The sequence below is a fragment of the Falco biarmicus genome, chromosome 1 (genome assembly GCF_023638135.1).
Source record: "Falco biarmicus isolate bFalBia1 chromosome 1, bFalBia1.pri, whole genome shotgun sequence".
Taxonomy (NCBI): domain Eukaryota; kingdom Metazoa; phylum Chordata; class Aves; order Falconiformes; family Falconidae; genus Falco; species Falco biarmicus.
In genome coordinates this window covers 82,858,441-82,880,489 of record NC_079288.1, presented here as the reverse complement: position 1 = coordinate 82,880,489, position 22,049 = coordinate 82,858,441, and the positions used below count along the sequence as shown (strand labels likewise).

Here is a 22,049-nt window from a genome sequence, read left to right as displayed (position 1 = left end):
TTCTAGCCTTTCAGCTGTAGTTTGCTCTATCTCCAGCAGCTGTCGTTTCCTGAACTCGCTACTGACTTGTCTTGAGGGAACATGCTACTGAAGTGGTCTTACTTGCCCTGCAGCACCACTCATACCACCGTTTTATTTTTCACAAAGGGAATCAACCGTTAATGATTTTTTGCTAGCACCTTGTTTAACTCTCTCAGGAACAAGGCCACTTCTGCTTGTTCAAGAGAAATACCTCAAAAAAAACCCCTTCAAGCTTCCTAGACAGGGTGAGAACAGCAGCACAATGCCGTGAAGGCCAGTTACCTGCAAGGCAGAGCAGGACAGCGGCGTCACCTCATTTTAGTGCTGTGGTTCTGGCCTCACGGAGCAGCTGCACCACTTTGTAATCAACAGTTCCTGCTTAGCGATTACTAGAATACAGCTCACTTTAATGTCAGCCATTTATTAGATGCAGTCTCCACCAGCTGGACAAACTGTAGCTTTTTAACATCCACAGTCAAAAAGCCCGTCCCAAAACACCAGAAAGGACGAGAAGTAACAGCACAGGTAATGAGTATGGCATTACTCGCAGTGTTTACTTCAGAGTCGTCTTGGCATGTAAGTAGTTCACTAAAATTAGCTGGAAAGGAATTACATCCGGCACAGGCTTAAGTCACAGGAGGTCCAAGAGAAGTCTTGCTCAAGCTGTCCAAGTCTTGTACCGGCCGAGCAGCCTCCAGGGAGCAGCTCTGCTCTCACTGCAGCCCTCCAGAGCCTCAGGCCAAGCTGCTGGAGCAGGCGCTGCTGCCCGGCAGGAGTCAGCCCCTGCAGGTGCTGGCGTAGCCCACGCCACAATGGAAGTTACCGAGACAATGGAACAGGACAGCTTGTAGCTTGCTCCGAGGACAACGTCCATCAGAACGCTCGGGCACACTTAGCTGTCCCGCAGCACCGCCCAGAAGCCAGCCCGCTGGTAATTCCACTTCTCACAGCAGCTTTGGCAAGGCAGCGGCTGCTCCCAGGTTTCCCAAGGCGGCGGCAACAGGGACAGCTAGTCGTGGTCACTGTCGCTGTCACTATCGCTGCTGTCGCTGTCTGACTTGATACTCTCCAATGCCTTCCTGCATATATAAAACAGTCCAGTAATCAGTCACCTGTTGTGACTTTTACTTGAACAGAAAGATCCAAAACACAGGGTAGACCCCCTCCAAAGAAAGCATTATGGGCTGTCTGATGCCTATTATCCTCAAAGGACAGGCCCACCCAGCATTTGGTGGAAGCAGACCCACCTCCTTCTGGAAAAGCAGATGAGTTCAGTCCCCCAGGAAGTTGTGGGCCAGCTGCCAAGGGAGCTGGACTTCTAGTTACTCATTCACTCGGACCACCCCACTGCCTCCAGACACACCACTGCCTCCAAACCGTGGTCCCTCAAGGCTAAGCCCAGCATCTGCCCTTGGCTGCAGCAGCTCAGCAGCAAGCAACAGCGGCTGGCAAGACACAAGGGAGATTTGCCGTAAGCCTCAGAACCTGCAAACCACATGCAGGGCCACCCTGTACCACTTCCCTGCTTTCGCTAGCCTGCGGCCGGTGTCCCTGAGGTGGCCAGGCCCAGCTAGGAAAAGAAAGGCAACAGCAGATCCGAGCAGTGGGTAAGGCTAACCTCATCACGGGAAATCACCTTCCCTCCTAGGTGGGATGGATGCAGCATGGAATCAAAACCTGAGGGGCCATTTTAGGGGCGAGAATCGACCCGCATCAACACAAAGGCACACCGTTCTGAAACCAGTTCCCTGCCACCCTGGAGGAGAAGCCTTTCTGCAGGAATTACCCCCGCGACACCCTGTCTACTATACCCCTTCAGCAGCAACACGAAGTACTCCCAACTTACTTCTGCTTTTCAGAGAGTTCAAATTCCTTCTCCGTTCTGCTTTTAAGCCTCTCAGTTGAAGGAAGACCGAGGGATGCCGCCAGCTTCACCAACTTAACTGCCTCATCTGGGCAGCTGGTTTTTTTAGCACAGTTCAAGAACTCATCCATCACCCGGTCACTGCAAAAGCAAAGGCAAAGAGTGAGGTGGGCATTAACTTACAGCAGGTGCTATAGAGAGCGCGAGGAGGCAACAGATTTTCAGATCACTCAACCAGCCCAGTTCTGCTCCTGTCAGCATTTCCCCACACCTTTCATCCTGCACTGATGTGGTGCACTTGGGAACTCCTATGCTAGCAGGAAGCAATGATGCTCCTTGCACAAAACCAGAGGGCGGCAGCTCACTGCTTAGGGTAAGGACGCCACCTTAGCAGCAGCCGAAATAACCTTGCCCTCTTTACAGCCCCCACACCAGGCCCTAACCCTCTTTCACGTGGCTGGCAGAGGCAAAGGAACAGTTAATAGCGTTCTAAATCAAAGGCAGGCATCTACCCGCCAGAGGCTGCCCCGCCGCCGTCTGTGGGCACTGGGAGCTGCTGGCTCAGCCCTGCCAGCTCCATTTTAAGTTGAAGTGCTGGCTCTGCTCCTTTGTCACCTGTGACAGCTGCTGCAGACACCTCTCTTGCCTGCAGGCAGGGAAAAAAGTGTTTGCAGCTGGTGCCACAGGTTGCTTGGCAGAGAAGGGAAGGCAGGGGTCAGTTCAGCCACAGAAGTCTCTGATCCATTTAGTAATAGCAGGGGAAAGACTTCCTTTCTCTTTACATTCACGACCTGTGGCAGCCACAAACTGTCAAGTACACCACAACTTCAGAAGAATTCTCCTTTCTCTATTCCTGAAATTAGGACAGGCTCTCTGATGCAGCTTGGCAATGTCAAGGCTTCCTTGGGACACGCTAGTGGCGGTCTGCAGAAACAGGCAAGCATGGAGTGCCCCTGACAGCGGCCTTTGGTACCACACACCCTCACAGTGTTCAGTTAGACGAGCTCCAAGCATTTAATTCTATTTTAAAAAAAAACAAGTAAAACATATTGCTATTCCTTAGAAGTTCTTTGCTAATTCAAACAGAATTTTGCCCCCAAAATCCTGAGAAAAAGCTAACTGTTGTAGCCCACGTTCTCCATGTCCCAGAGCTTCATTCAGCGACATCTCAAGGACCAACTGCTTGAACCCTTCCTTTGCATTTTCAATATTTTTCAAGACAGAAAGGTCTTGGAACATATCACTGGATAAACAAACACTCGTGCTCACAGACAGACACACACACTCACGCTTTGGAAGTCACACTTAGATACTGACCACTATTATCAGTTATAATTGGGAGTTGGGCTAGATGACCTTTGAAGGTCCCTTCCAACCCAAGCTGTTCTACAATTCCGTAACAGAAATGCAAGATGTCAGCCAAAGGGGAGATGCAGTACCTGAAGTCAGAACCTAAAAGTACTTACGTGGGAATCCTATTGATTTTCTGGAAATGCTCCATCATGTTCCTGTTCAAAAGAAAACAAAGCAATAATTAAAAAAAACCCAAACACCAAACAGTAAAACAGTAACAGGCAGATACTAAATCTCTTGGATAAGCCCCTGTTGAAACACAGGCAAGCTCCATGTCATGAAACAATCTTCTCCAAAGATCTGAAACGGATCCTATGACATCTTGCAGATGCAATATCTACCAGCTGTTTAACAAGAAGTGTCTTAAGTCATGCAGAAAAAATAAAAATTGTAGCTGGTGGCAAGTTTACCTTAAAATACTACATATTTTTAGAAGGGTACTTGCCACTTCTTTGTTTCAAATGAATCACTGCAAAAAGAACATCTGTATTTAACAAAAAAGAGCTCAGAACCTTTAAATTGGAGAGGAAATATTTTAACCAGTATTTCAAGTTGAGTATTTCAAGTTGAGGACAGCAAATTCTACTACTGGAGAGTTCTAAAAAAATTTCTCTTTAGAGTTTTAATTAGGGTTAATTCTAATTAAATGTTTAATTAAAAAACGCTAATTAATCTCTTTAGAAGTTTGAATTTCAAAGAGTTCTGAAAAGTAGAAAATAGGAAGCTGTAGGAAATCAGCAGTGCTTACTGAAGTGATAATTAAACCCCGCTTTGCCATAAGCAGCTGTACAATGCTCTAAGCCAATTGCTACGTTAACTTCAAATCGTTTTTTAAGCTTCACAACTGTAACCTGGTGCCAAGAATGAATAATAAAATTAAGAAAAAAATCCCTCACATTCCCAGAAGGATTTATCCCCTCCCTTTGCCGCACCAGCATTCCAAGGCAATCAGTTGTTAACTTTTGATTTTTGTGATTAAGCCTTGAGTTAGTGTCAGCAAGCCAACAGCTCATGAAGGCCACACACGTACCAAGCATCCTGGGTTCTTCCAGCCCTGGAAAACAACAGAGCAACATGGCACAGGGCACTGCCTGTCCATTCCAGTGGGGCCTCCCTCCCAGTTTGCTCATGGACAGCTTTGATGTCTTCAGCACACTTGGCAAACACCAGCTGAATCTGTGAAAAGATTGTGCTATTAATCCCCAAACCTCTAGAATCAACATATCCTTTTCAGCACAGTTCTTCCTACAGATCCTACCGGTCTGCCCCGTATGTGATTTAGATTTGTGAATTAACAGCGGTTAGTCCTGGCAGAAAAAGCTCTCACTTCTGTCAGGGCCAGTCTCCCCCCTAGGAAAGCACCAAGATGGCTTTGCAGGGACAGCTGCAGCTAAGAGACCTCTGCAGCACGCATAAGCCTTTAATCCTCCTCAGCCTGAGAAGCCGGGTACTGCAATAACATCTTCGGCAAAAATTCCTGAATTCTGCCATGTACTTCCCCAGAGATGTGGCCAGCTGGGCTGGATTACTCTTCCGAACCCCAGTAAGGAAGTGATCCTCTCCTGTGTTAGTCTGAGGTTTCTCTATAGACTGAAGACAATCTGAAGGGCTCAGCAGGCCTGAATAAGCTTACACAGATCTGGAAATTCATCATGTATATGCACTGGAACTGGACCTCTAGGACTAACCAGGGACAATAATGCAGCACTTACACAGAGTCCGTGCGCTGCACACAGAAACGGGGAGACATTTCTACTCTTTTCACTGAGCTTCTATATTGGTTTTGGCTAGGACAGAATTAAATTTCTTCATAGTAGCTTGTATGGTGCTATGTTTTGGATTTGTTATGAAAAGTGTGTTGATAACACAGGGATGTTTTAGTTTAGCTGAGCAGTGCTTATACATTGTCAAGGCCTTTTCTGCCTCTCACCCCAACCCACCCGCGAGCAGGCTGGGGGTGCACAAGTTGGGAAGGGACACAGCTGGAACAGCAGACCTCCACCGACCACAGCGACATTCCGTGTTCCATACCATATGGCACCATGCTCAGCAATAACAGCCTGAGGAAGAAGGAAGGAGGGGATGTTCGGAGTGATGGTGTTTGCCCTTCCAAGTGACCGTTACAATGTGATGGAGCCCTGCTTTCCTGGAGGTGGCTGAACACCTCCCTCCTGCTGATGGGATTTTGCTTGCTTGTGCACACAGCTTTTGCTTTGCCCATTAAACTGTCCTTAGCTTAGTCCATGAGTTTCTACACTTTTACCATTCTGATTTGCTCCACCATCCCACCGGGGAGGAGCGAGCGAGCGGCTGTGCACTGCTTCGCCGTTTACCGGGGTTAAACCACGGCAGCTTCCCTACCTCATCAGGGTGCTGCTCCCTGCTCATCAAAGCCAGGAGCTCTTCCAACAGGTCACGTTTCCTGCTAAACCCGAGCTGTTTCATATCTGTTTAGAGAAAGGCAGTAGTTCGTCAGTGTGACCCGTATCCCCTCCTCGCAACTCCTGGTAATCTAGTCAGCATAGCTAACACCATTTTGTAGGGCAAACAGCCATTTTTTGTGACCAAGCAGGTCATGTGTGAGTTCCCTTTCCCCTCATTATCAGGCCCTGAAGGTCCTGCACACCAAGTACATGAACCAAACTGATTTTTTCTTCCTCTCCCTGCTGGCCTCAAGATTCCTGGGCGCCAGGCTGACTACTCCCTTTGTTAACGGCCTTCAAGGTCCCAGGCACCCGGCCAACCCAGCGGCAGTGACGCCGCCGTCACAGACAAGGGCAGGTAACAGCGCTGCCTATAAAACTAAGCAGTTACAGGTCCTCAGTGGGAACCTGGACCTGAACTGCTGGTGGACTATGAGACCCATGACTCCCTGGTGCCCAGAGACACCTCCACCATCATCTGCTTCCCCTGAGGACTGAGTGGTGACTCATGTTCTTTTGTATGTTTTTTAAGGCTAGCTTGTGGTTTTTATGTTGATACAGCAAACCAAATATTAAGATTTGACCGAATCTACACAAGGTCCAGGTGATTAGAAACCATAAGCTAAGTGGTGCTATAAAATTCTGCACTACGCTACTTATAAAACTGAACCACACTGATTCTGCTTACAGAAATCCTGTGCTATTCTGATTATAAATCCTAAGCTACGCTAATCATAAAATACTGTTAAGAAAATAAAGCTTTAATTGTAACTAGGAATTAGTGGTCATCATTCTACCAAGGACTCCTAAAAGAACCTGTCTGTCCCCTCAGTGTCGGGCCACAGTAGCATGTTTTCTGTGTGCTAAAGCCTGTATCTACATGCTTGTCTCCTCTTCTTAAGGAGCAATGAACAGGCAAATAATTTAAATGATTTAAGTCTGAGCTGTTGGTTCAGGTAGTACTCTCTGGTAAGCATTCAGTTTTCCAAGACATTGACATTTAACTGTGACACAGACACGACTGCTCCGACAGCCTGCGCTATCGGTTCTGCCTTTCTCTAACACAACAGTCCCACCGCTGCACTACAGAGTAACATCCCTCATGCCAAAGCACCTTATCATGGCTATCTGAGTACTGGGAAGTTTACCAACTACCTCCCACTTTGCACTGCTCCTGACTTTCATCAAGCAAACTGCCTATGTAGCCATGTGGCTATCACTAACCTTCCCAGACCGAAGGGATTGCTTCCAAGTGGTTGGCTGCATCGAGTGCTTGAAGGAGGTCCAATATATTTTTAGGAGTTGGATAGAAGAGCTGATGAAGGAAGAGAATCATTTCAGTAAACTGTAACTGTTCCATTTCTCCACACTTGAAGCTTGCTTACCCTAATGCACACTTACCGAAGGGGACATTTCTTTGTACCATTTCAACACAATTTCGATTTGTTCCATCATACACAACAATGAGAAGAATTTTGACCTAGAGGAAGGGAAAAGTGTTCTAATTCAGTAATGAGTACATCAACCAAACCATACAGAAGCACCAGGAAATGATGGTGTTCTAGTCAGACTGGTACTGCAGATGAGGGAAATTTCGCTGTATGATTGCAATACTCCATACAATTAAAAAAGCAGCAGCGTCTTTTGTGAGACATTTTTATCCTGACACTAGGTAATTGGCAGAATTAATCAGAAGTTAGACCACTACATTTTAAAATACTGAAAATATGCAATCTCCCTGCCTGACACCAGGTTTGAGGTATCTGCATCTGTCTCAAATGCAACCTCTGGTTAAGAGCCACTTAAAGAAGTGAACTAAATTAACTCTGTTACTTCTGCAAGTTGGCAATACAAGCCTGGGACCTTGGTCCAGTGCACTAAGAAAAATGTCCCTACACCAAGAAATTAATTTCCATTCACTTTCTTTGATTTATTTATAGGCTGAATAAGGTAAAAGTGTGTGTGTCATGCCAACCCTGAAACAGCATCTTATTGTGATGAGAATTATTTTTCATTAATTCACTGGAGCATCTCTACTTCCAACGCCTAAACAGGCTTTTCTTCAAATCAGTATCCTCCAAGTACTTGATGACATTCAGTGACTGCAGCACTTGATGACATCTGTAAAAATGTTTCAGATGCCTTGAGTGCAGTGTCAAATGGTTGAACCCATTGGAGTTTTGTGCCTAAATACACCAGCTGCACTGCAACCTCTCTCTACAACACCACGCAGAGAGCTAGGTGCTCTGCTGACCTGTACACTGTTTTGGTGTTACCTCCTAAGCTGCCATCCTAAGTGGACAACAGGACTGTAGAAAATACAGCTGGTTGGTACAGTTGTTGAATGGGCATGAAGCTAAATTGATACTTCAAGACACTCCATTTCAGTCTGGGCATACATCCTAAGCTATCACTGTTCTTAAGAGGGACCTAATTCCCAAACTGCACATACAATAAGCAGCTGGCGTTAACCAAGCATCCTTCTGTGCAACGTCTGAATCCCAGCTCGTATTCAAACGAACAATACACCAAGATGCTTAATGTAAGCTGCACTTCACTCACCAGTACACATTTAACCGATCCATGTCCAAGAATTTCCAGTTGTCTCCCTTCTCCATTGCCTTATTTAAGCGATAGGCAAGCTTAATATCCTTAAGATCACAGCACTGCAATAAACCAGTCAAATTTTAAAACTACAAAATCTAACACTTAATACATCCTTCTCAGACTCACTTTCACAAAGGTATGAAGAGCAATGAGCTGACAAAACATTTTTAACAGGACACAAATCAGTGCAGTGACTGCCTAGGCATTTTGTTTGGTTAAGACAAACGCACGCCTCTCGCAGTGAGTGAGAGCTTGCTAACCAAAAGTGACACCTTCTGGTGCGGAGACAGTCCGACCACTGCAGCGTCACTAAAAGCAGGAGGTAAGGCACAGCAGACAGGGACTTATGCAGCCATCTCTAGCAAGAGATGCATGTATCACAGGCATGCAAATTACCAATTTAGAAGGTATCAAATGCAGAATTATAAAGTTACAGGAGATGATGAACACGTGAAAAAGGGAGATAAACCTTGTATGACAGGTTGGAAAACTCACAGGCAATTCTTAAACAGCTGGAGGGCTCAAAGGAATTCTGATTGCAGAAAAGAGGCACTTACCACTTGCATAGCAGTAGCAAAGAAATTGGCTGAAAGGGAGAAAATGAATTTTATTAGCTTCAAACTTTCAAGGAGACATACAGCAGCTCATTAACTGGCCTCCCAGAGAACAGACGCGACATGATAAATTAGAAAGCTGAATCTGTAGCTCAGTTTGACAGCGTAGCAGGGATCTTCACTTTGTATGTAGAGACTCTGGTGCGGCATGAGTTTTTCTAGCCAGTGCTCTGGAGGCAGCTAGGCTGCCATGCTTTTGGAAACAGATTTAAGCAGATGATCTGTTTGACTTTAGGCAATTTTACAAAAGCTATGTTCTCGTTTGATGCAAGACTGCATTATTTGTGTAACAGGCAGGCTACAAAAAAAGGCAGCCCCATCGCTCACCTTCTCCATTTACTCCACTGGAAGAGAGCACAGGCCACAGACAGGTGTTCAGGCAGGTTACCCGCCTCAGTAGCACACCCCAGAGCTGCCCAAGAACATACAACTACTCTCTGAAAATGTCTCCTTCCCATTTGGCAAGGCTTTAACTCTTGCTTTTGCAACTGACATTTCAAAGCAGCACAGAGCTGAAAAACATTAGGAAGAACTAGAATAGGCACTCACACCACACTGTAACAAAAACCTGCTGTTCACTAGATGTGTATCATTTAGTGAAGCTACTAGCAGATGTTCCTCCTTAAAGTAGTCTTGTAAATAGCTTCCTGGTTTTTGTTGTTATGGGGCTCAAACACTCATTCACATGGGATACACTATTTCCACACAAAAGCCAGCGCACCAATGCACAGCACAGCTTAATGGCACTGGAATTTGTCCTTCTTTGTCTCCATAAAAGTGTCAAAGGGACTGATATAAGCAAGCTGCATTCATTTTTTGTAGCTGGGTAAAACTACCTGTAATTCATAGGTACCTTTTCACCCAAACTTAATCAATGCAAATTGTCAGATATTGGAGTCCCTTACCATCATCAGGGTCCTGGGGAGTGAAACTCCTCTTCTCAACGTCATCCAGCACCTCAGACATGATGCCAGACGGGGAAAGATCAACTGTGGGATAAAGAGACAAGCCACACCACATCTCAGCTGTGCTAAGCACTTCACTAGCAAAGAGTGTCAGCCTACAGATATAATGTGGAAGTGGAAACAAGCAACATGATTTCAAACAAGTGTCATGATTCTCATGGTGCTCCAAACCAGCCACTATTTTATTTGCTCTAAAATCTGTCCTACTGTTGCCAGATTTCCACAGTGCAACAGGGCACATTCAGAAAGATTAAACTACCTTCTAGCAAGGAATCCAATGGGCCTGGAAGTTTGTCTGTTAGAAGACTGCACTGGGAAAAGCAAAGCATTTCATAAACAAATAAATATTTTTAAAAGGGAAAAATAACCAAGAAAAAACCCCCACCCAAACCCAGAGACCTCAGAGCAGTTCCTTCACATCTGTTAAACAGAAGGGCTGCAATTATGACTACTGTGCCTATCCTCTTCCCATGCCCACAGATTTTTGGCTAAAGGCTCCTGCCCTCTAACAGCTATTATTTCATGTCTCCAACACACAGAACTGTTGCAGAAAAACAGAATCCTTGTGCACTTTCTTTCATGTGAGTGGTACAGTCTATGAAATCACACACGTTGTAGTCAGATCCAGACTCCACAGAGACCGAGTAGCATTTGCTCTTCAGATTTATCAGCTTGTGGCCACAAATGGAAAGGAAACTCCCTTTCTTTCCAGTTCCGCCCTTTCTCAAAACACAAGGACTCTTCCCTCTTTGTAAGAGGTTATGATCCTCTGTGGTCTTTTCTCCACCCAAGCACAATCAGACTGCACAGGGAACACTGGGATTGCACACATAAGAGGTTGCCTTTTAATCTATGATCAACTGCCTTCACCCATCACGTCTGGATATCATTTAAAGCAGCTGTTAAACAGGACACATTCATGAACAAGTTGGTATTGCACATACCGCCTCTATAAAATGTAAAGAGGAGATGATCATACGTTGCAAGGCTAGGCTCTGAAAAGCAAAAACATTGAAGTTACTTTGGCATTCTTGACTGAACATTATGCCTGAGTTCTAATTCAGTCTCTGGCCCTTCCAGTCAGGTGGCATGCATACATTTACTCAGATTTCTTTCCCTGTTCATGCTAATGCTGAACTAGACCTCCTATATACACATTACAACTGGGAGAGATATACCCGAGGGTGGACCACCAGCTGAAGCGTTGTATTGCTATGGGGCAAGCAGCCAAGCTTCCCTGCTCTAAATTAAAAGCAAAAATACTTCACAGTTAAGTTTCCCTTTTGCTCATTAACGTATCTTTAGCTTATCAACAAGCATGTTACTGGGGCAAAGAACACTCCACAAGACATGACATCAGTTATGCAGATATTCCCTGTTTTTGCAGTGTTTGACATCAAAAAACATAACCAAATCAAAAGCTTTTTTCTGTGAGATATAGATATATATAGACCTGAACTGGCTTTGATGGCTTGTGAAGTGAATCTCCTTGATCTATGAGAAGCTAACAGACTCAGTTGACTGCTGCAAAGATATATTCATATTATTCACTACTTCTACAGCAGTACTACAATAAGGACCCAGTTAAGAAAGAGCCTATGGGCCAGGACACATTCCCCCACTGCATACACTCACCTGCCCTTGAGCAGCTAGAGGCAACTACAGGTGAAAACATAATGATAAACATGCTCCTAACCTAAAAGACTACAGCATCAAAATGCTTCATTATTTGACCTAAGGGGTTAAGTGCACCTACTATATTGTAATTAGTAATCAACACTGATCAAAGACTGAAAATGATTCAATTTGAAATCCACTGGCACTGGCTTGCTGAGTAGCCACAATTTAGTACTTACACATTTTTATTTCTCAGTTCTCTTGCAAAAGGAAGTGAACAATAAAGTTGAGAACACAGTGAGAAATGCTTTTTTCCACAACTCCTGGACTTCCTCCCTGCAGCTAGGAATCACTGTGCTGTTTGCTGCTGAACTCTTAAGTTAACTATTCTGGAGGTGGCACTGGAATATAATAACCATTCTGGTTCTCTTACCTATATCAAGTGCTTCCATTTCCTTTATTACCAATAAAGACATACTTCTGCCTACACCACCACATCTTCTCAGAGTCTTCAGTAAAGCATTAAAAGTTAGCAGATTTGGTTGTACTTCCTGCTGAGCCATGTGATTCAGGAAGACCTTAAACAAAATCCCCAAATCCTTAGTGCTTCACATGCTATGGAACACAGTTCAGGTTTCAGGTAGATATACATGCATTTCCTCAACCTAATCCTTCTCACCCCCTTCAAGCGAATGACTCTACGTCAACTGATAATTTGTTAAGGAAGTACCACCTAATTTTTAACCTGAACAAAACCCACAACTACAAAACTACATCAGATTATATCTTGGAGAATTGTGTCTAGAACATCAAGGAAATTTTTAAATTTACATACTTTTTTCGTTACTGATGTTACATCATTAAAATTGGAGCCTGTAATGTCACCCCTCAAAATTCCATTTCCATCACACCACCGTGAATTACAATTCAAAGGAGTTTTTATCTAAAATTGTTTGGTTTTATCTCCCAGCACTTCCCGATTGCTTCCCGTCCCACCAGTTTTTGGATCAGGTTATGTTCTCACAAGGCAAATCATTCCACAAAGGCAAGGTTGGATTTTGTACCTTTTCCACTCCTCAACAGTTCAGTTTGTTATGTTTAAACTACTGCACTTCCTTTGCAGCAGATATTAGTATCTTCGTACAAAGCACTTGTTTTTAGTTTTTTTAACAGCTGCAAAATTCTACTGAGAAAGCAGACTCAGCTCCTACACTCTTACCCCTTCCCCATCTCTTTTGCTCTACCTTCTTACCTTGGCTAATTCCCATCTTTCTATGAACCTCTCCTTTAGATATGGGACTGCTGTAATCAGTGCATTGAAGGTGTGCACATCAGCTAGAAAATAAAAGATAATTTGTTTTAACTAATAATTACATTCTACAGAAAACAGTTTACTGTAACATGGCTCAGTTTTTGGCGAAGTCTCATGCAAACCTGTTTCCAGTGAGCCGGCCACATGCCAGCTGCACTGAATAACCGGTTTGCACTCAGCTCCCATGATCTAGCTGAGGTCCGTACCCCTGCGCCAATCATCATTGCCATGGAACAGGTATTTATGTACCTAACAACGGGCTTCTGTTATTTGGAAGACTGCAAAGGAAAACCAGGAGACACTTACCTTTGTGTCTTTCATTCAGCAAGTCTATGTACATGTCATAAGCTTTAGCAGAAGCCCCATGCTGCAAAAAACCAAAAATCCAACAAAAATAAAACAATCTCTACAACTATTTTGTGAGATTTCACAAGCTGAAAAAAGTCGTTCCAACACTGAAGGATAACTTTACCTTCACCATCCCACGGATCATCGTGCAATAGGAGTGTGCATTCCTCTCTGGCATTATTTTAAATATCCTTTCAGCATTGTTGTTTTCCCTAGAATCAATGAACAAGATGAATTTTAAAGAACTCAATAAAAGACACCTTCAGGAAAAGAATGCAACGTGCAGAACAAAATAATTGGCAGTACTCCTAAGGGCTGACACTCAAACATATTACTTGTGATACTATGAGCTATTCTACGATCACTTACTAGAGTTCCATCGACACTTTTAAAGAGTAGTACACAGAGATGTATTTAACAAGTAACACCTGCGAGTACAGGCCGCTAAAAAGTCTTGAAGTCTGTTTTATAGCAATGCATGTGCACAACCCACTGAATACGGAATTATTAGCAACATTTTGTATACCTCCACCTAGAGCCAGATGACTGTGAACTTCTTTGGAATTGTCTCTTTGGAGCCTTCTGCTCTGAAGTGCTCACCTAGAAAGATTTTCGTAGAAATAAAGTTTCTCAGAGTTTGATGTTACTATTAAACATCAAATGACACAATTTGGTAACAATACAGATGTTCAGCAGCAATTTATATACTACCAAAAGTGTTTTTAATGGGTTATATTAAAATAACTTCTATTAGAATGTTCAGGAAGCAGTAACTAGACTAAGGATACTGGTTATGTTATTAAACATACTAACAAGGCAAATTATATGTATTTGTGGAATTGGTGGGAACTGTGAGACTGTAACAAATACTCTGTAAAACTTTTTCCCTCTCAACAGTCTTCCCAGGGACAGATCCTATGCAACCTATCTGCTAGTGTACCCTGGGACCTGATACCATGAGTTCACAGAAGGAACCCTCAAGTTCACTGAAATCTAGTTAATGTGCTTCAGGTGGAAGAAAATTAACTACCTAATCTATACTAGAGGTACCAGAGGTTGCCTTTGCAGGCACCTAAAAACAAGGCTGTCAGCAAGAAACAGTTCTTTACACACAGTTCAGCAGAACTAAGCCAAGATGGGATTCCAGCCACTAAGTTCAGATTTATGGAAACTACTTTTGCGCCTAGGTCAGACACAGGACTGCTGTATCTCTTGGGAGTGTTGACTGCATCTGATCTGCTTCACACCATCTCTCAGGCAGGCAGTCACAGTACCAAAATCTTGACATCATCTTGACACACTCCCACTATAAATAAATAGAGATCAACAGTTTTGTCATACCCCTGGTTCTTCCAAATCCTCTTTGCCTTCCTCCTCTTTTCCTCGAGTAGATTCTCCATCTCCATAGAAGCATAACAAATCTAAAAGGCTGTTTGTGGTCTCCAGAGATACAGGGGTGCCTATAGAAAATGAGGATGTACAACAGTCACAAAGAGAATAAAGAACACATCATTCCACAGCTGTATCAGAAAACTTTCAAACACCCAGTTACACCACTTTGTTCTTTCAACATAAAGGCGTTCTCTAGTAAGACTGTAAAACCCGAGTGTAACACTAATACTTCCATGAACCCATTCACAGCAGGAGACAATTTTAACATTGCACTACAGATTCTGTTTTTCTATCGAAACCGCTGAAAGGGTAAAGTTTTCCTGACCAAGTGAGAGGGGGAAGTGGCAGCTGGCAGTCAGAACTGTGAAGCAGCACAAGCCCGACGCAATGTTCAAAATTTCTAGTGCTTTTCATAACCACTCCTAGGATACACCTCCTATGAAGACCACTTGTGTGTTTCGCTTTCTATGAAACAGATTTAAAACCAACAAAAGAAAAGAGCTATTTGATGGAACCGTCTCCTTTCCATCTTGCAGCGGGTATAAGAAGGTCTCACCTTCCCAGTAACTCCTCCTCCTTCAGAGCCTCATATCAGTTAGTTTTCTTCTGTCTCCTCCTCATTCACACATAACAGAGATAAGGTCCAAATTAAGGAAGAACTGAGAAAAACTCACTTATTGAGGGCAGGTCCACAGGAGGGGCACTCGGCTGGTATGCTATACCGGTCCAACAGAGCAGCACAGTGCTCAGCACAGATGTAGCATATACCAACCAGGATGCTACTGCACAAGGGCCTTTGCAGGCAGAATGGTATCACCCAGTCACATGGCATCCACCTGTAACAGGCCCTGCTCTACTGCATCACAATTCTTCCACTTTGGAAGAGAAAAGACTCAACACTGTATCATCTGCTTCTTGGCCAAGAAATCATTTGTTCTCCTTATCACCAAAGTGACATGTCAGACAAGCAGTGGCTAAGGAGAGCCCAGTAATTCTGGAGAACCACTTTACCAGACCAGAGTCAGCTCTGAAAGGCAGCAACATAGTCATGAAACTGCATCCACAGCCTGTGCCAGCTACTGAAGTATTTCTGGCACAATTTAAGTAGAGCTCCACCACGGAATCTGGCAGGTGCCCACATACCTGCTTGTATGAGCTGATCGAACATGTTCACAGAATCTTTCACCATTCTGAGGTGGATACGCTCTTTTAGAGCTTCCTCACTCACTCCTTCAATCTGAGGTGTAAGAGTCTCAGGCATCAAGCACTAAAAGCAAAGAGTACAAGTGAGACACAAGCTCAAACCTTCTCTAAACCATCACTAAACCACTAACCAAATACTCTTCGCCCAGTACTCTGCTTTGATAATCTCCCGACTCTCCCAGCCTAACAGCAGCAGTCCTTTTGGTGACTGAAGGACCACACATCCTGATCTCTCACTTTCATGCTAGTTAAATCAACATCTAAACATTTCTTTTCTTACTTTTATCTTAAAAACCTGGTATTGATTTCCAAAGGAAAAATGTTCACTTCAGAAACATAATGGAAATACAGTATTGCTTTCATAACTGTCTGCAAGAGTTAACAAAACTATCCTTTTATGTTAGTCTTGGACCAGTCTCACAGTTGATTTCACTACCTGACAAAGCACAAATACAATGAAAATGAAAAACAAAAAGCTTACTAGTACGTTGGGATCCGCAAAGGTCTTGTCAAAATACTGAGGAAATTGCTTAATAATGTATTTTGCAGCATTTCTCCCAGACTCCTTCGACAATAAAAACAGACGCTGCATAGGAATGAGAGAGAACAAGATGAAGAAACATACAATTAGAAGACTGAGAGTGAGGAAAAACATTTTCCATTAACACTGAGCATTCTTATGGGATCAAATTAAACTCATCCTTTCTTTTCAACTCTTGCTAAATACACAGGCACAAGATAACACTCCAGATAAACATTCTGGTATTTATGCTAATATAAGAATGTCTGTTCTTTAAATGAGACTATAATTTACATCCTTGTTACTTAGTCGAGCAACAAAGTTCTGTACCAGACACCTGAAAGGCTGCACTACTATCTCAAATTCAAAAGTATCTCTCTTTTTAGTTACAATACTTGGACGCTTCTCTCTCTGTCATTTCCAAGAGCATCACCTCATTCCCGTTCACCTCTTTTCCTGGAGTTCTAAAGTCAGATCCTCCTCTGCCATTTCTTTTAAAACTCTTCACATTCAACAGCTGCCTTCAGTCTTCTACATGGCTTCACCCATGGTATGCACAGGAACTGAAGTTCTCTTGTAGCCTTGTGACGACCTATCTCAGCTCCCAGGCTTCTCTCACTGCGCTCTGATTAACATTGCACAGAGCAGCTCCTCCTTGCTCTCATTGGCAGTTCTGCTTTTTCCTGCCTTGGCTTCATGCTCTTTAATCATATGCAAAGATAACATCAGGGGAAAACTCCTTTCTACTATCATCTCAATACTACTATTTCCATAAGCCTAAGTTACCAAATAGCTGCTCTGTGGTAAAACTAAAATTCCTGGGGCTTGGCCAGGACAGTAAACCAGTAACACAAAGTCTAGGTAGTAACAAAATGCACAACATACTTGTGTGTATAAGTCACACATTTAATTCAGATTTAACTAAACTGTAAGCAAAAAATCTCAACACTTGGAACACCACATATTCACAGTCTACATCTAAAGTATGTAAACACTGTTTTAACAGGCTGAATGCCTCACCTAAAGAATTACTGTTGGGAATTATTTAACGGACTAAGAACATGGAGAGACAGAACAACTCAGCAGGTAACCCACCGACTAGCAGGAATGTTAACAGAGCTGTGACAGCTGGAAGGTCCCTATGGGGGCAGGAAGAAGAGATAACTTTGCGTGTGCAGGGTGTATTTGTCCAGAGAAATCCTAGTCATTATGCATTCAGAAATACAGAGGAGAAAATTCTGAAAAAAATCTGATACTTCATTTTCTTTTATAATTGAAACTAGGCTCCGATTAGACAGTTTTTACAGCCTAGATGGAGGAGGGGGGGGAAGTTATTAAGAACTTGAAAGGCAATACTTACAGAATTGGCTGCATTTCTTGGCATAAGGAAAGGGTCATCCTGGAACACATAATGAGCAGCAGTAGGATCCTGTAGAAAGTAGAACCCAGGATTGAAATGTTTATAGTTATGTACACTGGCATGCTGCAGGCATACCATACTGCCTCACAGACTTTAAGGCACAATGAATACTTCCATCCTAACGACCACTTGATGCCCATTTTACAAAAGCTCCTCTTGTTCAAAAGGGTTTAGCCTGTTTGAAAATAGCTTAAAAAGCATTTCCACTATACGCACACACGCAGGCTAACACAGTGACAACAAAAGGGTCTTTACTATAACATGACAAGCAGTAAACACCCTGCAAAGCAAGTAGGACCACAACAGTAACTCTCGGCGGAACTGAGGGGACTTGCAGGGTAAGACTCAGTTTCCAGAATTCAAGACAGACAGGACTAAACAATGGCATCACAGCATTTACAATTGTTGCCTAGCAAGAGCAGACACACTCATTGCTCTCTGCAAGGCTTACTTTCTGGACTGTGATCGGGAAGAGGCAGTCTGGATTGGGAAGCCAAACTGGTAAAGGAACTGGCTCCTGATATTTGCAAAAGCCTTATCAAAGTATTACAGCTTTCACTGGTAGCTGCAGCTCTGTCTTAGCAGTAGAATGGAGGCTTCAAAACCACAGCAAAATGTGTTGAGCAAAAGTGAAACCCCATAAAAAAACAGATGTAGAATGGCAAAAGTAGGACTATAAGCTTCTAGGGTGTGAGGCTATTGTGTGAGAGGGAAAACGTGACTTATTTCCCTAACAACAGAACTACTTACCCTGTTCACGGTAGAAGCCAACGTTTGAAGAACAGCTAGCTTGTCCCTAAACATAAAGCACTTTTGATTAATATTTGGTTGCAGACTTTGAATATTATGGATAACATCGTATGCAGAACAAGCACAGGATTATCCTGGCCTATAAGCCTTTTCAATTCTAGGAAACAACATTTTTGCTCAACTTAGAAAACAGCACTTTTTGCAAAGGCAGGGAAAACTCAACAGCAAAAATGGTCTCAGTTTTGCAATAACCACAGGAAAAAGACTTTGAGGAAAACCAGAAAAGCATGCGTGTTTCCTGCTACCACTCCAGCCCTTATTATACATTATCAAAGAAAGAACGTAGGGAAGGGACACAGAAAGAATTCCTTGGAATGCTTCTCTCGGGGGCCCCCCATTGCTGAGGGACAGATACATGAGTCCCCTTCCAAGACAAGTCTTGGGAGAAATAAAGCCCCAGAACAAAACCAGATTTCTCAGGGCTCCTGTGCCTGTGGCTCCTTAAGACTCTGGCTGTGCTTGAAGCAAACAAGAAAAGGCCAGTGCAAGTGTTTCGGTGAAGGTGGCCTTATTTTAGGTTTACATGCAGACATCAACTGGCTATAAACTTAAGTTTTTGCTGTACACTCATACAACTTCATCTTAAGTGTTCTCAACAAAATAGCTTTCGTTCAGCTGTGCAATTTCTAAATAGGATTTATTCAGCCAGCTATCAATGGTCAAGTTTATTTTGCTGAAAGAATCACACCCACATGCAGACAGCCAAATTAACTTGATTTTACAGATTTCTACCAAATGTGATCTTTTACAAAGGAACAGAACTATGTCTAAAAATGCAGTCCTTATAACTGTTTTTGAAAGAAAGGTCGGGAACAGAGTACACGTGTTTTGCACAGAGAGTAAGAGTCAAGAATATTCCCAGAGCTCCCAGTCAGCAGGAAAGCCACTAGTGATACATTAAATCTAGGAATACAGCAGCCCGAATTCTATTTTTCAGCTTTGGTAGACAGGACTACATTTAGCTGTCTAACAATGATTTTCTTCCAAGTCAAGAAATATTCCAGGAGTAAATACTCACCAGGTTTTCTTTCGGGGGAGCACAATTTCTTCTCGAGTAACTATGAGAAACAGTATTGAAATTCTTATTGGAAACAGATGCCTAAAGAAAATCGCGACCTTGTGAAAACTGATGATTTAAGCTGATCCAGTTGAAAGTACTAAAGCAAGGATTTTAAAATTACAGTCTAACGCAGGCCACAATTTATTGCAATGACAACAGAAAAAGCTGGTGGGGAGCTTAAGTATCTTATGTGAAGACTGGATCAGGGCCCTATGGTAAACAAATGTTAAAGAGATTGTACCCTTTTAGCTATTCAAACTTCTTCAATCATCTTTATCCTAAATCTTCTCATTTGAGTCAAAACCCTTCCCAGACCCTTGCTTCCCTACTTGTAGTCTCCCAGTTTAAAGTCTGCCATCTCTTCCCATCTGGCTTCTCTAGTTCAGCCTGCCTGAATGCTGCAGCAAAGCGCCCTCTCAGGTCTCTGCTCTGACAGCCTGACACCAACTGCTCAGTTCCTTCCACCCCAAGGATCAATTTCCCCCGTTCTCCAAAAGAGGAAAAAAGAAAAACGACAATACCAAAATCAGAAGCTAGAGGTTGTTAGTAAAGCATCTTAACAAATTGACACAGAGAGGAGCATGTGGGATCTCCTGATTACAACCCCCAGAGCCAGGGTCTGCAGATGCACTTCTCCCACTGCCTCTGTGCTGATGCTTCCATGAGCTGTTACTGACTGGCAGAAACTTGTTCCCACATGCAGCACAGCTCCAAGCATTCCAACTAACTTTTCTCCCAAAACTCCTCATAGAAACATGGTAAGGAGTACAGAGAACGTGAGGGAAACTGTCAGGCTCAAGGTGGAAAGCTCCTTATTCTTATTTTATAGTTTATTACATTTCAAAGAGCAACTGGACAGCTCATGGAACTGGAAAACTCCATTCGTGGTCTCAGAGCAGAGCTGGTTGGTGGTGAGGGTAATCAAGTTAAGCCAGAAAATCTCTGCACAACGAAGACGGGGGAAAAGAAAATCTAAGAAGGGGGGAGAGGGTATTTATGTCTTTATCTCCTGACACACTATGTTGTTTAGAGATTAAAAAAAACATAACAAGAAACTAGTAATCAAGGTATCATACCTTCTGAATTGTCCACAGTCTTCCCAAGAACTGTACTACTGGAAGAGCACCTATAAACCAATCAGAGTTTTGCAATGGTAGTCACAATAACGTGGCAAAATTAGCTTAATGAAATTGTGTATTACAGATCAGAATTAATTAACACATTAGAGGGGAAATGTAGCACTAACTCCAAATTGTTATGATTAAACTCACATCTGATGCTTCTCTTAAAGCCCTAATTTCAAGACACAATAAGTTATACACAGAAAATCATGTTACATAAAATTTGTAATTATTTTTTGGGGACATCATGGATTTAAAGTAGTTTGCATGATTACTGCACCTTAGAAAGAAAATCCTGGACATAAACAACAAAAAAAAAAGTGTCTAGAAAAGACATTTTGTGTTTTAGAGGCAAGATCCAGCTGAAAGCAGTACCATTTTGAAAAATATTCTAGACCTGAGTACTGTGTACACAGGCAGAAGACCCTGAATTGGGATGCAGAGGAATCAGACCTGTTTATTTCCAGATGCCCAGTCCTACAGAGCTGCAGGCAGCACATTCATATAACCACAGCTGCAGAAGGCACATCCACATAAACCTGCTTCTGCTGAATATCACAAAGTAGCTGCTTTGGGCTCAGTGCAGTCACATGACACTACTCCAAATCTTTCTTAGAATTGTTCACACTTTATTGCTTTTAATGCAAATTAAAAGTTTGTATTAAAATACTTTTAGGTTTTTTTGCTCATGAAGCAATCTAACACTAAAGCCTTACTGTAACTCTGGCATTTGTTAACATGCACTCAAACATTTGTGCTTTACAGTCATAATGCATAATTCCAGCCGTCCATATATGTTACATAAACCTATTAGGTACGATTTCACCATCCCAGACGTGAGCTATATTTTGCCTATACAAAGCACCCAATGGAGCGGGTCCTTTTCACTTGAGGCATACCCTGAAAGCAACCTCCCTCCCTTCACCTGCTTTTTGGGAGATTTACCTCTAGGAATCACTTAACAGCTCAAACTCACTCCCAGGACGGCTCCGAACTGCAGAACTCAGCAAAAGTAGGGAAACCGCGCTCCCCCGCCTCGGGCCCGGCCCGGCCCGGCTCGCCTCAGGCGCCCGCCAGCGGCCCGAGCCCCAGCACGCATGCGCAGTCCCCTACCGCGCCTGCACGGCCCTCCCCGCCTCACCTCCCCAGGCCCCCGCGCCCGCTTATTCCTCCCCTGCGCCGCCGCCGGGCCCTTCTTTTCCGCCACTGAGGGAACAGCGGAGCCTTACCGGTAGCGCTGCCGCCTCCCGCCCTGCAAGCAGCACCGCCGGCTCAGCAAGACCACTTGCTGCCAGTAGCCGCCCCCCAGCCGCCGCCCCGCCATGCCGGTACCGGCGCACTGCCCTCTGGGAAGCAAGGCGGCACCACTGCCGCCGCAGGGGGTGAGGCCGCCCCTCCG

General features: G+C 43.6%; 1 protein-coding gene and 1 non-coding gene across 4 annotated transcripts; both read right to left on the bottom strand.

Annotated features, from left to right (window-relative positions):
* Positions 1 to 422: 422 nt before the first annotated feature.
* On the bottom strand, positions 423 to 22,029 carry PTCD3 (pentatricopeptide repeat domain 3). 3 transcript variants are annotated; one of them, XR_008822192.1, is made up of 25 exons: positions 21,880 to 22,029; positions 20,606 to 20,655; positions 19,488 to 19,527; positions 18,410 to 18,455; positions 17,600 to 17,668; positions 16,201 to 16,305; positions 15,660 to 15,783; positions 14,466 to 14,584; positions 13,651 to 13,724; positions 13,249 to 13,336; positions 13,083 to 13,143; positions 12,717 to 12,799; positions 11,898 to 12,042; positions 10,792 to 10,842; positions 9,788 to 9,871; positions 8,826 to 8,854; positions 8,224 to 8,327; positions 7,063 to 7,141; positions 6,886 to 6,976; positions 5,600 to 5,685; positions 4,269 to 4,414; positions 3,352 to 3,393; positions 1,868 to 2,026; positions 1,269 to 1,466; positions 423 to 1,100 (listed from the first exon to the last, which is right to left on the bottom strand). XR_008822192.1 is itself a non-coding variant. In XM_056341055.1 (24 exons), the coding sequence occupies exons 1-24, from the start codon at positions 21,972 to 21,974 to the stop codon at positions 1,031 to 1,033; spliced, it is 2,040 nt and encodes a 679-aa protein (XP_056197030.1). In that variant the 5' UTR covers positions 21,975 to 22,029; the 3' UTR covers positions 423 to 1,030. The 3 variants fall into 3 exon arrangements, 1 of the variants encoding a protein (XP_056197030.1); XR_008822195.1 differs by lacking the exon at positions 21,880 to 22,029 and adding an exon at positions 21,596 to 21,689; XM_056341055.1 differs by lacking the exon at positions 1,269 to 1,466.
* Positions 12,866 to 13,006, bottom strand: LOC130143992 (small nucleolar RNA SNORD94). Its single transcript, XR_008819977.1, has one exon. It is a non-coding gene; the product is annotated as a small nucleolar RNA SNORD94 (small nucleolar RNA).
* Positions 22,030 to 22,049: the final 20 nt, after the last annotated feature.